A 15,862-nucleotide genomic window follows, 5' to 3' on the forward strand; every position below is an offset into this window, starting at 1 on the left:
ATAATAGCTTAGTGTGATGTGTGAAATTGGCCACTTTCATAAAATAAGAGGTCATTTGTGGATTCTTAAATATATAATGACATTTTTGGAAGTTGTACTTTAGAGGTAAATATTTTGATAGAAAATGGAACTTGGGAACATAGGAATTCTGAGATGACAGAGTCCCATACCTCTGGGCAGAAACACTCTTTACATCATTAGTTATCTAAAGAAGAGAGCAATAACATGCTGAAAAGCAAAATATGGAGTCTGATAGAAAAAATGATGATTAAAAAAAGAAGAATATTTGTAGAAGACATGGAGCAGAGAGAGGGTGTTGAGAGCAAATGAAGAGAGAAGTGGTGAATGATTTAGTGAAGCCAAATTATTTGGAAAGACTAAAGAAAGGATGGAAGACTCTGATAAAAAGCCAAGAGGATATTATCTGAGATTCTCAAGGAAAAATAAAGTAAACCCACCTGATAGACACAATGGGATTCTGTTATGGTCACCCAAAGCATCCACCAATAGAGATGACTTGAAAAATAATTCAGGCCAATTCCTTTCTCTCCATGGTCCCAGAATGACCTGGATTTTGTCCTTCCCCATGTATAAAAAAACACAAGGAATACATTTCCACAGCACACACCCAAACTTTTGTGGAAATAGCAACTCAAGACCTCAGCAGTGACGGATGGGCCTAATCGCTTCTCCTGCCCAGGTTATTAACCACAAACCTTTTCCCTCATGAATTGTTTGACTATACCTCTATACCATAAGAAACATGATCTATAATACCGTAATTTAGATAATGGACACGAAACTAAATTGATGGCTATACAAATAGAAAAACCAAGTTGTTTCTCTCTGTGGGTGGATATGTGCGTATGCTAGTAAGTCATCATTACTTCTGCAGTGAAATTCTGTTCCATGCGCTCGTTCTATAAAACATGGACCTAAAGATCTCTCCACATTTACCTTGATTTGTTCTTCCTTCTTTAGCTGCCTTGTCTTCTCCAAGTGCCTTTCACCCCATCTCTCTATCCATTCAGCAAGACAGTGTTTTGAAGAATCTTGGAAAATAATACATCAAACGTTGGGGAAAAAATTGTAGACTTCTTGAAACCTATTTTGCTTACAGTTTAAGGAAGATAGAGCAGATTGTGTCATAGAAAGTTTATTTACGGATTCTCTACAGAACCTTGGGATGCAGTCTCTAAGGATATTTGCCTTTAATTTCCCATGAGTATCCATGCACTATATCTAGATTATACTCAAGGTTGATATCATTGGGGCCAGATTTCAAGTGGCATCCCAAGATAAGAGGTCCTCTGGAGGTCCTCTGGAGGCAATCCAACATGGACAAACTTTGCAAAACTTTTATTGTTGGTCTAATTAAAACTCCTCTTCAACTGCAAAAAGAGAAAATGTAAACCCTTCACTGAAGCAGCACTCAATTTTCCACAGAAAGGTGAGGTCCCATCTCTAGAGATTTGTCTCTCAATTCCAATAAATATCCACAAACCATACTCAGAATATATCGTTTTGAAGCGAAATGAATCACGCCTGGTTTTATTTTGAGCAAATTCCAAGTACCATTCCTAGAAATGCAGTCTAAATAAAACAGGGAAGGAACTGATTGGAGATGATGTCCAAGAATGATTTTCTTCCCACTTTCCCTTTTTCCCCATTCATTTTCCCATGCAATTCAAGGTGAAGACTTTGACTGTAGCATCCTCACAGCTTTCATATTTGAAATCCCATTCAGGTGGGGGGGGGGTGCGGGGGGGGGTAGCTTATGTAGGGAATCAGATGTTTTACATTTTAGTAAATGTCTTTCAAACCTGGTAACTTTAAGATGTGGGGACTTCACCTCCCAGAATTCCTCAGCCAGCATATTTCATCATCATTATAAAGGACACCAAAATCATGCCCTGTTCATTGTGAAGTTATCATTCAATGATGTATTGTACATAATTGTGTCATATAGTGTATGAAATTATGATTCATTCAATGTTTTGTCCACCCCCACCTCCCCTTGATTCATCTGTATTGAAGATGGTGACTCCTCATGACTGGCAGTAATTATTTGGAGTCTAGATTGTATCTCTTTGGGGTGCTTAAGTTTTTATTCTCCCACCAAAATAGGAGCAGGAGGTGGAATTCAGTGGGCTAAATGTCCACTTCCATCTCTGCAGTTTTATGATGATGTAATTCTATGTGGTGGAAGAATATTGCTTGAGAGTGGAGGTCACGAAACATGGGACCTTGAATGGACAGAGTAAGTCAGTTCAGATGGAAAAATAAATAGACTTGAAAATCTTACACCATACAAGGATCCTTTTTAATGGTCAGGTTTCTCCATTTTACTCTGCTCCAGGACAGACACTTTTTTCTGTTTCCCACCCTTACCATTTTCGGGGTTCCACTTATTCTACATGTAGAAAATTCATCATTGGGAAAGCTGTGCAGATACCCCATCCTATGTGCAAATGATACTACTCAGGTAGCACGAGGGCAGGAACGTTGAGACTGCTTTACTTTTGTCAGTGTATATCCCTCCAATATTTTCCCACAGGAAGTGGTCGCTTTCAGGTATGTGACTGACCCAAACTCAGCCATGAGCTTCCATGTCCACTGGGGACTTGAACCTGTGCCTCTCTATTCCCAGTCCAACACTTCAACCAGTCTACCACACACGTTTAGCATACAGAACTTCCAAGAAATGCAGTCCAAGGACAAGGCTTATGAAACAGACTTTATTGAAAACACATCATGATACAAAGTCATTGCCTTGGGATAAACCTAATGTCCCAAGTGGTATGGAATGACCCACCACCCAATCTTCATCAGTGATTACCTAGAGATGGGGGAGAAGCAAATTCAGTCTCCATCTGAGTATTTCCTTACATAATCATGTATCTTTCAACCAATAGTTCAAAAAAATAAATAAATAACGAGTTCATCCTTCATTACACATATGAAAAGCAAGTAAGATTCAACAGTTCTTTTATAAAAAATTACATCTTTCATATGAACATAATAGATAAGTATATATACTTTTAGAGAACTTTTTTTTTACAGAAATGAAATGTTAGGCGAATGTATGCAGGCTATATTAGGGGAAAGCTTTCATTCATTATTTCAAAAACTGTTCTCCAATCCAGAAAACAGGATTTCAAATATACACCAAAGGAGGGAAAAGGAGAAATGAAACTTAGAAAAAGAATCCCCATCACTGGAAGCACGTCGTTTTTTCATCCAAGTAGGATTTGCTCATGTTGAAGGAAGAATTCTGCAATGCCTGAATCAAACTTGTTTGGGGGACACCAGATTGGGGGAGTTAATTTGAATAGAAATATGAGAAGAGGAACAAGGTACCATCAGACCTGAGTATTTATGAACCTTTGATTAGAAGGAAGGATGCAGGGAGAAGGTTTGTAAATGTGATATATGGTCATGGACCTCCAATTTCGATGAATTGCTCTAAACAACATGGTTGAACTTACCATACTAGCTTGAATAGTCCACCCAGTTTGACCCAAGAAAAGTCCATTTTTTTCCATAACTTTCCGATTTAACAGAAGATAAAGCTGCTCTGTAACTCTGAATGATGGAGACCATTCAATAACTCATAAATCCCCTTTTGATGCCAGGTCATGATCTTGGGTTGCTGAGGTCCAGATCAATATCTAAAGGGTATTGCTAATGATTGGCAGCATCAATGCACATACCTCCCATATCTGCAATAAGAGAGAAGTCCTAACCTTTAATATTAAGCTTTATATGGGGAGTCCAATGCACCACTGTAAAAATTTTTATAACTGTCCCAATTTTTTATAACTCTGGCAAAAGGTGGCAAATGAAAAATCTCATTCCACTGGACATATTCCTGTGGACAAAAGAGAGATTATTTTATATTCTTACACATGATATTATTTGTTCATTCTATGAGAAAGAGCAAAATATCACAGCTTGTCCAGTGTCCAAGTGCTCAACTCGGAAATGCCTTCATCACTTCCTTCATCCTTTTGTCATACAAGAGAAATTGTAAGTTGGGCTCCATTTAATGGTCAACTTAAATAATGTTGCTGAAGCTCCAAAACAAAAAGGTTGATATTCAGATTGTATTACTCTTTGCATTTCACCATGCCATTCATCCAGAATAAAAGCGAGGAGGATTTAGGAAATATATTAGTAAAATGTATATAGCCATAAATATCATGTATAATTTGTCATTGCATTATAAACCCTTCCTGAGATTCAATCATGATGGAACAATGGGTGCTAGCATCATAATTTCAACTACTGGGCTATCAGCATTGAGCTCCTGCTTCTTCCATCCTAATGGAAGAATTAGGCAAGCAAAAATAATGGTACAATATCTCTGATGGATAGTTCTCCCAATCTTCATCCTGGAGCATAGGATTGCTTCTCCATGCAGGTCTCTGTTTAGATTTTGGGGAAACCTGGAGTCTTTTTTCTTAATGCTTTCTACACTGCTTCTTTCACTTCATGGTTCCTAATCGTGTACATGAAAGGATTTAAAACTGGCACAACTGTAGCATTCACCAAAGAAACAGACTTCATCTTACTGAAAGAAGAGCTCTTGAAAATAGGTCTTAAATGGACAAAAAAGACTGAGCCATACAAAATGGTGACTACAATCAGATGGGAAGCACATGTGGAAAAGGCCCTCTGCTGTCCCGAGGTTGAAGGCATTTGGATAATGGTGGAAATGGTGAAGAGGTAAGAGATGAGGGTGAAAACCATGGAGGACAGTAACTAGGAAGCCAAGGGCTTCAATCACCTGTATATTTCCTCCTGTAACCTTCAACACAGGTCCCGCATCACAATAGTAATGATTGATAATGTTGGAAGTGCAAAAGGGTAGACTTGAAATTTTTACTATCTGATAAAGAATGCAGAAAAAGCCTCCAAACCAGGCTGCTATTGCTAAGTTTCAGAAGTCATGATAGTGGCATATCAATATCAATCGTGGCATATCTCAAAGGATGCCAGATGATATCTCCCCAGGGATATCAAAGTAATGATAAAAAATTCAGTGACACCAAAAAAGAAATAAACATACAATTGTGTTGAACAGCAGCAGAAAGAAATGGTATTCTTTGCAGAGAGATAATTGACCAGCAATTTAGGAACAAAGACGATGGTGTGTCCAATGTCAATGAGCGAAAGGTTGCTAAGGAAGAAATACATGGGCTTCTGGAGGTGGCAGTCCACAATTACCATCACAATGATGAGCCCGTTACCCATTAGACACAGGAGGTAGAGCACAAAGATACCGGCGTACATCACACCTTCCATTCCCCTAACTCTTGCAATCCCACAAGGATAAATGCAATTACTCTTGTGCAGTTGGTCAAATTCATGTTCTTCTTCTGTTAGAAAGAGAGAAGATACAGAATCAATTTTTTTGCTGCCACAATTTTTTTGCTGCCGTGGCTTGTTTGCCTGTATCCCTATCCCATAAGAAACACAATCAATAGTAACATAATTGAGATAATGGATATGCAAATAAATCAAGGACTATAGAAATAGAAAAGCCAAGTTGTTTCTCTCTGTGGGTGAATGTTGGTATGCCAGTAAGTCATAACAACTTCTGCAGTGAATTTCTGTTTCAGATATTCATTCCATAAAACATGGACCTAAAGATCTCTCCACCTTTACCTCGATGTCTTCATACTTCATTACCTGCCTTATTTTCTTCAAATCCCTTTCACTCCATCTCTCTATCCATTCTTCAAGGCAGTGTTTTGAAGAACCTCAGAAAAAGATACATCATGTTTTTGGGGAAAAAATTGTAGACTTCTTGAAATATTATTTTCCCTACTGTTTAAGGGAGATAGAGCAGATTGTGTCATAGAAAGTTTATTTATTGAGTCTCTACAGAACCTCGGGATACAGTCTCATAGGATATTTGCCTTTAATTTCCCATGACTATCCATGCACTATACCTGGAAAATACTTCAGGCTCATATCAACCACATCTGAAGTGCCGTCCAAAGATAGGAGGTCTTCTGGAGGTCCTCTGGAGGCAATCCATCAAGGACAAACTCTGCAGCTCTTTTATAGTTGGTCTAATTAACATTTCTCTTCAACTGCAAAAAGGGAAAATGTAAACCCTTCACTGGTGCAACACTTAATTTTCTAAACTAAGGATGAGATACAATCTCTACAATCTCTAGAGATATTTGTCTCTCAATTCACATAAATACCCATGTACCGTACCTAGAATATATCATTTTGAATCAGCATGACTCATGACTGGTTTTACTTGGACAAAAGTCCAAGTACTATTCCTAGAAATGCAGTCTTCAATATATAATTAACTCTTGAAACTCTCTTTGAAGTCTCAATAAAATAGGGAAGGAACTGATTCGAGATGATGTCCAATAATGATTTTCTTCACCCCTTCCCTTTTTCCCCATTCATTTTTTCATTGAATTCAAGGTGAAGACATTCATGATAGTATCCCCAGGACTTGCAGACTTGAAATCTGCTTGAGGTGCATTGGAGGGAAGGCAAAATAATTTAGGGAATCCAAAGTTTTATAATTTAGTGAAGTGCTTTTCAAACTTGGCAACTTAAGATGGATGGAATAGAACTCTCAGAATTCCCCAGCTGGCATATCTGGTCAGCATAATGAGGACATTAAATCATGCCTTGTGCCTTGTGAAGTTATCATCCAATGATGTATAGTACATTACTGTGTCATATACTGTATGAAATCATGATGTTTATGAAGATTCTCAGTCATCCAGGTGGAATTGTCTGGAGGTTGAGCCATTGCAACTGGACTTCTTTTCTTTTGTCTCTACCAAAAAAGAAATGAAGTCCAGTTGCCATGACTCATCCACCAGATGAAATCATGATGCATTCAATATTGTGTCCCATCCCAGCTCCCCTCAATTCATCTGCCATGAAGATGATGGTCTCCTCATGCCTGGTCGTATTTAGGTGGAGACCAAATTGTATCTTTTTGGGATAGTTACATTTTGACTCTTCCACCAAAATAGGAGCAGGAGGTGGAATTCAATGTCCTAAGTGTCCCCTTCCAACTCTGAGATTTTCTGATGATATAATTCTATGCGGCAGTAGAATTTTGCTTCAGAGTGGAGGCCACAAACTGTGGGATCTAGAATGGACAGAGTAAGTCAGTTCAGATGGAAAATAAAAATGATAACTTACATAAACATAATGATGTACACCATACAAGGATCCTTTTTAGGGTCAAGATTCACTATTTGATTCACTATTTGATTCTGCTTCCGGATAGACACTTTATTCTGTTCCCCAGTTTTTTTTATTCCTGTAGCATTATCTGTGTTCGGTTTGTAATCCTCACAGAAAGTTCATCCGTTTGTAACATTTGGAAAACTCTGCAGATACCCCATCCTACGTGTAAAGGGTACAATGCAGGAACATAAGGACATGAATGTCAACAATGATTTATTTCTTCTCAGATTGACATCCCTCCACTATTTTCCCACAAGAAGTGCTAACAGGGAGGTGACTGACCCAAAGTCACCCGTGAGCTTCCAGGTCTAATGGGGAGCTGAACCTGTCCCTCTCCATTCCAGCCCAACACTTCAGCCACTATACCACACATTTTAGCATGCAGATCTTCCAAGAAATTCAATCCAAGGAAAAGGCTTAGAAAATAGACTTTATTTAAAACACATCATGATACAAGGCAATGCATTATAATGACATTAATGTCCCAAATGCTGTGGAATTTCCACCATCAGTCTTCATCAGTGATTGCCTAGAGATGGGGAAGAAACAAACTGACCTTCCATCTGACTGGATAGTTGCATATGGTCTTATCTTTGAACCAAGAGCCAGTCTGATCTAGTGTTCAGGCCCCAGCCTAGAAAGCAGGAGACTGAGAGCGCCAATCCTGCCTAAGGATGAAAACTGCCGGGGTGATTTTGGGCCAGTTACTCTCTCTCAGCCCAACTCGCCACACATGGTTGTTATTGTGGGGAAAATAGGAGGAGGAAGGAGTGTTAGGTATGCTCACTGCCTTGAGTTATTTATAAAAATAATAATGGTGGATTAAATAAATCTAAAAATAAAAAAATCCAAATCTAAATACAACAAAACTTACGTATTCATCTCTCACTACCGATATGAATATCAAGAAAGATTCAACAGATCTTTTATAAAAATGTACATCTTTCATATGAACATAATAGATAAATATGCATTCTTTTAGAAAAGTTTTTTTTTTTTTTTTTTACAGAAATGAAATGTTAGGCAAATGTATACAGGCTAGATTTGGGGAAAGCATTAATTCATTATATATATATATATATATATATATTTATATATATATTATATATATATAAATATTCCTATTAAGTCTCTCAATTTTTTATAACAGAGGCATAAAGTAGCATATAATAAATTTCAATCCACTGTACATATTTTCATGGACCAAAGAAAGATTATTTCATTTCTTACACACAGCGTTAAATACTCATTATGTGACAAAGAGCAAAACAGCCCAGCCTGTCCGTCATCAACAGATCCCCAAGCACGCAACTGGGAAATGCCCTGGATCACTTCCTTCATTAGCTTGATATACAAGAGAAATTGTAAATTAGTCTCCATTTAATGGTCAGCTTAGATAATGTTGCAAATCTGAGCAAAAACACCAAAAGATTGTAGCTATTCAGACTATATTCCTATTGGCATTTCACCCAGAATAAAAGCGAGGAGGATTTAGGAAATATATTGGTAAAATGTATATAGCCAGAAATATCACATATAAGCTGTCATTGCATTATAAACCCTTCCTGACATTCAATCTTGATTGAACAATGGGTGCTAGCATCATACTTTCATCCACTGGGCTATCAGCATTGACCCCCTTCTTCTTCCATCCTAATGCATTAGGCAAGCAAAAATAATGGTACAATATCTCTGATGGATAGTTCCCCAAGTCTCCATCCTGGAGCATAGGATTGCTTCTCCATACAGGTCTCTGTTTAGATTTTGGGGAAACCTGGAGTCTCTTTTCTTAATGCTTTCCACACTGCTTCTTTCACTTCATGGTTCCTAATCGTGTAAATGAAAGGATTTAACACTGGAACAACTATAGCACTCACCAAAGAAACAGACTTCATCTTACTGAAGGAAGAGCTCTTGACAGTAGGTCTTAAATAGACAAAAAAGACTGAGCTGTACAAAATGGTGACAACAATCAGATGGGAAGCACAGGTAGAAAAGGCCCTCTGCTGTCTGGAGCTTGAAGGTATTCGGAGAATGGTGGAAATGATGAAGAGGTAAGAGATGAGGGTGAAAAGAAGGGAGGACATAATCACAAAGACAGTAATTAGGAAGACAAGGGCTTCAATCACTTGTATATATCCTCCTGCAACCTTCAGCAGAGGTCCTGCATCACAAAAGAAATGATTGATAATGTTGGAGGGGCAAAAGGGTAGATTTGGCAATTTCATTGTACTATAAAGAAGGCAGAAAAAACCCCCAAACCAGGATGCTATTGCTAGTTTAAGGCAGACCCCAGGAGTCATGATAGTGGCATATCTCAAAGGATGGCAGATGGCTATGTATCTGTCCAGGGATATCAAAGTGATGATAAAAAATTCTGTAATTCCAAAAAGGAAATAAAAAAAAGACTGTGATAAACAGCAGGCAAAACAAATGGAATCCTTTGCAGAAACATAATTGACCAGCAATTTAGGAACAAAGACGGTGGTGTGTCCAATGTCAATGAGCGAAAGGTTGCTAAGGAAGAAATACATGGGCTTCTGGAGATGGTGGTCCACAATTACCATCACAATGATGAGCCCGTTGCCCATCAGACACAGGAGGTAGAGCACAAAGATACCAGCATGCATCACACCTTCCATTCCCCTAACTCTTGGCAATCCCACAAGGATAAATGCAGTGACTCTTGTGCAGTTGGTCAAATTCATGTTCTTCTATTAGAAAGAGAGAAAAGACAGAATCTTCATTGAAAGAAGATTTAGCCATATTTCTAAAAACATATTTCATACAGCAATACCGTGATTGCAACACAGAGAATATAAGACTGGATTTTCGCATCAAGTTAATGAAAGCTGTGCATAGCTATGGTTGTTTAATGAAGCCTTTAAAGATAGATATTTGAATATAATTTATTATTCATAAAGGCCCATTACTGGAATCACAGAAAACATGAGGCAGAAACCAAAGAAACACTATTATACCTTAGTGTGGTATGTGAACTTGGCCACTTTCGTAAAATAAGATATCATTTGGGGATTCTTAAATATACAATGACATTTTTGGAAGTCGTAGTCTAGAGGTGTATATTTTGATACAAAATGGAACTTGGGAACTTAGGACTTCTGAGATGACAGAGTCCCATACCTCCGGGCAGAAGCCTTATTTAAATTGGTAGTTATCTAAAGAACAGAGTAGTAAAATACTGAAGAACAAAATATGGAGTGTGGTAGAAATATGATGATTAAAAAAAAAGAATATTTATAGAGGACATGCAACACAGAGAGGTGGTTTTAGAGCAAATGAAGAGACAAGTGATGAATGATTTAGTGAAGCCAAATTACTGGAAAAGAGTAAGAAAAAGATGGAAGACTATGTTATGCAGCAAAGGGAATATTATCTGAGATTCTCAAGAAAAAATAACATATATGCACATGGTAGAGACAATGGATTCATCTATGGTCATAAAAAGCATCCACCAATAGAAATGGTTTGAAAAATAGATTAGTTCAATTCCTTTCTCTCCATTGTCCCACAATGAGCTGGATTTTCTCTTTCCCCTTCTATGAAAAAAAATCAGGAATACATTTCCATACCACACACCCAATCTTTTGTGGAAGTAACAAGTCAAGACCTCGGCAGTGATGGATGGGCTGAACCGCTTTTCCTGCCCAGGTTATTCTGCACAATCTTTTTCCTGTCATAGCTTGTTTGCCTGTATCCCTATCCCATAAGAAACACGATCAATAGTACCATAATTGAGATAATGGAGATGTAAATAAATCAAGGACTATAGAAATAGAAAAGCTAAACTGTTTCTCTCTGCGGGTGAATGTTTGTATGTAATAAGTTGTAACTACTTCTGCAGGGAAATTCTGTTCCATGTGCTCCTTCTATAAAACATGGACCTAAAGATCTCTCCAACTTTACCTCGATTTCTTCATACTTCGTTACCTGCCTTGTGTTCTCTAAATGCCTTTCTCTCCATCTCTCCTCCTCTCCATCAAGAAAGTGTTTTGAACAGCCTCAGAAAATGATGCATCATGTGTTGGGGGAAAAATTGTAGACTTCTTAAAATATTATTTTCCTTACTGTTTAAAGAAGATAGAGCTGATTGCATCATAGAAGGATCCTCTACAGAACCATGGGATACACTTTCTAAGGACATTTGCTTTTAATTTCCCATGAGTATCCATGCACTAAACCTAGAATATACTCAAGGTTTCTATCATTTGGACCACATTTCAAGTTCCATCCCAAGATAGAAGTCCTCTGGAGGCATTCCAACAAGAACAAACTCAGCGACTCTTTTACAGTTGGTTTAATTGACATTCCTCTTCAACTGCAAAAAGAGGGAATGTAACTCCTTCACTGATGCAGCACTTAATTTTCTAAACTAAGGATGAGATACAATGTCTAGAGATATTGGTCTCTTAATTCACATAAATACTGTATACCCTACCTAGAATATATCATTTTGAATCAGCATGACTCATGCCTGGTTTTATTTGGACAAAATTCCAAGTACCATTCCCAGAAATGCAGGCTTCAATACATTATTACCTTTTGAAAGTCTCTTCAAAGTCTCAATAAAAGAGGGAAGGGATGTGTAACAGTGATGATGTTCTTCACCCCATTTTCATACCTTTTTCCCCATTCGTTTTTCCATGGAATTCAAGGTGAAGACACTCACCATAGCATATTCAGGACTCATAGACTTGAAATCCCCTTGAGGTACAGTGGTGGGAAGGCAAGATAATTTAGGGAATCAGAAGTGTTATACTTTAGTGAAGTGTTTTTCAAACTTGGCAACTTTAATGGAGTCGACTAGAACCCCCAGAATTCCCCAGCCAGCATATCTGATCGTCATAAAGAGGACACCAAACATTCCCTGTGCTTTGTGACATTATCATCCAATGATGCATAGTACATAATTGTGTTATATATTGTATGAAATCATGATGCATTCAATGTTGGGTCCCACACCATCTCCCGTTGATTGATCTGCCCTAAAAATGGTGGCCTCCTCATGCTTGGTCATATTTAGGTGGACACTAAATTGTATCTCTTGGGATACTTCAGTTTTGACTCTTCCACCAAAATAGGAGCAGGAGGTGGAATTCAATGTCCTAAGTGTCCCTTCCAACTCTGAGATTTTCTGATGACATAATTCTATGTGGCAGTAGAATTTTGCTTCAGAGTGGAGGCCACAAACTGTGGGATCTAGAATGGACAGAGTAAGTCAGTTCAGATGGAAAATAAAATGATAACATGCATAAACCTAACCATGTTACACCATACAAGAATTTTTTTTAGGGTCAAGGTTCACAATTTGATTCTGCTTCCGGATAGACACTTTATTCTATTCCCCAGTTTTTTCTATTCCTGTAGCATTATCTGTGTTCGGTTTGTAATCCTCACAGAAAGTTCATCCGTTTATAACATTTGGAAAACTCTGCAGATACCCCATCTTACATGTAAAGGATACAATGCAGGAACATAAGGACATGAATGTCAAGAAGGATTTATTTCTTCTCAGATTGACATCCCTCCACTATTTTCCCACAAGAAGTGCTAACAGGGAGGTGACTGACCCAAAGTCACCCGTGAGCTTCCAGGTCTAATGGGGAGCTGAACCTGTCCCTCTCCATTCCAGCCCAACACTTCAGCCACTATACCACACATTTTAGCATGCAGATCTTCCAAGAAATTCAATCCAAGGAAAAGGCTTAGAAAATAGACTTTATTTAAAACACATCATGATACAAAGTCAATACATTATAATGAAATTAATGTCCCAAATGCTGTGGAATCTTCACCACTCAGTCTTCATCAGTGATTGCCTAAAGATGGGGAAGAAACAAACTGACCTTCCATCTGACTGGATAGTTGCATATGGTCTTATCTTTGAACCAAGAGCCAGTCTGATCTAGTGTTCAGGCCCCAGCCTAGAAAGCAGGAGACTGAGAGCGCCAATCCTGCCTAAGGATGAAAACTGCCGGGGTGATTTTGGGCCAGTTACTCTCTCTCAGCCCAACTCGCCACACATGGTTGTTATTGTGGGGAAAATAGGAGGAGGAAGGAGTGTTAGGTATGCTCACTGCCTTGAGTTATTTATAAAAATAATAATGGTGGATTAAAAAATCTAAAAATAAAAAATCCAAATCTAAATACACCAAAACTTATTTATTCATCTTTCACTACTGATATGAAAAGCAAGGAAGATTCAAGAAATCTTTTGTAATAAAAGTATAAAACTATATGAACATTACAGATAAGTATGCATTGTTTTAGAAAACTCTTTAAACAAATGATATGTTAGGCAAATGTACACAAGCTACATTAGGAGAAAGCTTTAATTCATTATTTGACCAAGAATTCTCCCATCCAGAAAACAGGGGAGTAGAAAAAACTAAACTGGGAAAAAAATCCCCAGCACTACTATTAAGTTTCATTTTCAGCCAAGAAGGATTTGCTCATATGAAAGGAACCATTCTACATGCCTCAATCAAACACGTTTGGAGGACACCAAGTTGAGAATGTTCATTTAAATAGAAAGATGAGAAGAGATACAAGATACCAGCAGATCTGAGATTTTATGAATCTGGGATAATAAGGATGGACGCAGGGAGAAGCCTTGTAAATGGAATATATGGTCATGCCCTCCAATTTCAATGAACTGCTCTGACAAAGGTGGTTGAACTTACGGTATTACCTCAAATAGTCCACCCAGAGTGACTCAAGAAAGGGCCATTTCTTTCTGTCACCTCAGGTCCAACAGAAGAGAAAGTTGCTCTTCTACTGAGTGATGGAGACCACTCAACAGCTCATTAAGATCTGCAGATCTGGATGACCTCTGCAGATCTGGATAAGTATACTGATGCTGTGACTTCATACATTAGCTTTTGTGAGGGCATATGTGTGCCCACCCAAAACATACGTATATATAATAACAACAAGCCGTGGTTCACGGCAAAGCTTAAACAGCTGTGTTGTGACAAGGAGGCCCTTAGGAATGGGGACAGGATTATGTATAATCGGACTAGAAATTTACTCACGAGGGAGATTAAGGTGGCAAAGAGAAACTACTCAGTAAAGCTGAAAAGTCAGTTTTCAGCAAATGATCCTGCAACTGTGTGGAAAAGCCTGAAGAACATCTTCAGCTACAACAACCCACCACTCCTGATTGAAGAGAGTCATCAACTGGCAGACGATCTCAACAGGTTTTATTGCAGGTTTGAGAATGAACAACCGTTATCTGCTGCTGCCAACTGTATCTCAGATACATCACCAGCATTAAATTTCTCTACACCTGTCCCCAATCCCCTGGGTCCCTTACCTCTGGTGGTCCTAGAGAAAGAAGTACGAGGTCTGTTTCAAAAGCAAAAGATCGGAAAAGCTCCAGGTCCAGACGGTGTGACCACCTCGTGTTTGAAAGTTTGTGCAGAACAACTGGCCCCTGTTTTCACGCATATTTTTAATAAATCGCTGGAGACGGGTTATGTCCCTTCTTGTTTTAAGAGCTCTACAATCATCCCAGTTCCTAAGAAATCCCCCATTAGTGAGCTGAATGACTACAGACCAGTTGCACTGACATTTATGGTCATGAAGACCTTTGAGAGGTTAGTGTTGGCTCACTTGAAAGCCATCACGGATCCCCTGTTAGACCCACTGCAGTTTGCTTACCGTGGAAACAGGTCAGTGGATGATGCTGTTAATATGGCCTCGCACTATATTCTGCAACACCTTGAATTTCCGGGGTCTTACGCACGAGTTCTTTTTGTGGACTTCAGTTCAGGATTTAATACTATTGTGCCAGAAATTCTTTACAACAAACTGATCCAGCTTACTGTGCCTGACCATACCTGTAGATGGATAATCAGTTTTCTAACAGGTAGGAAACAACACGTGAGGTTAGGCAAAATTACATCCGGTACCCGGTTAATCAGTACTGGTGCCCCTCAGGGATGTGTGCTCTCCCCGTTGCTTTTCTCCCTTTATACCAATGACTGCATTTCAAAAGACTCTTCTGTTAAAATCTTGAAATATGCGGATGATACAACTGTCATTGGTCTAATTCGAAATGGAAATGAGTCAGCATATAGACGGGAGGTTCAACAGCTGGTCTTGTGGTGTGGTTGTAATAACTTAGAATTTAACACACTTAAAACTGTGGAGATGATTGTGGACTTTAGGAAGAATCCTTCTAATACTCCTCCCCTTACCATACTCAACAGTCCAGTATCAGTAGTAGAGTCCTTCAAGTTCCTGGGTTCTATACTTTCCCAAGACCTGAAATGGACGTTTAACATCACAGCCATCATTAAAAAGGCACAGCAATGGATGTTTTTTCTGCGGCAACTTAGGAAGTTTAAATTATCCCAGGAGCTCTTGGTACAGTTTTACAGGGGAATCATTGAGTCTGTTATCTGCTCCTCTATAACTGTCTGGTTTGATTCTGCAACCAAAAAGGACAGACTCAGACTATCCAACGGATAGTTAAGTCTGCAGAAAGGATAATTGCAACCCGTCTGCCTTCTATAGAAGAACTGTATACTGTGAGGGTCAAAAGGAGGGCAGAGAGGATATCTGCAGACTCTTCTCATCCTGGATATAATCTGTTCCA

General features: G+C 38.6%; 1 protein-coding gene and 1 pseudogene across 1 annotated transcript; both read right to left on the reverse strand.

The window, feature by feature from the left end:
- Positions 1-4,431: 4,431 nt before the first annotated feature.
- Positions 4,432-5,372, reverse strand: LOC148215204 (olfactory receptor 6X1-like; annotated as a pseudogene).
- A 3,624-nt stretch (positions 5,373-8,996) lies between these two features.
- LOC103066420 (olfactory receptor 6X1-like) lies at positions 8,997-9,947 on the reverse strand. Its single transcript, XM_088144061.1, has one exon. It carries the CDS (start codon positions 9,945-9,947, stop codon positions 8,997-8,999), a length of 951 nt encoding a protein of 316 aa, XP_088000187.1.
- Positions 9,948-15,862: the final 5,915 nt, after the last annotated feature.

Source organism: Python bivittatus, unplaced genomic scaffold (genome assembly GCF_059951505.1).
Source record: "Python bivittatus isolate LINGU-HERP-01145 unplaced genomic scaffold, Pbiv_v1 ctg000430_np1212, whole genome shotgun sequence".
Taxonomy (NCBI): domain Eukaryota; kingdom Metazoa; phylum Chordata; class Lepidosauria; order Squamata; family Pythonidae; genus Python; species Python bivittatus.

What these genes read in the sequence shown, in the direction of transcription:
- LOC103066420 (XM_088144061.1), bottom strand. Translation starts at nt 9,947, where the DNA reads ATGAATTTGACCAACTGCACAAGAGTCACTGCATTTATCCTTGTGGGA.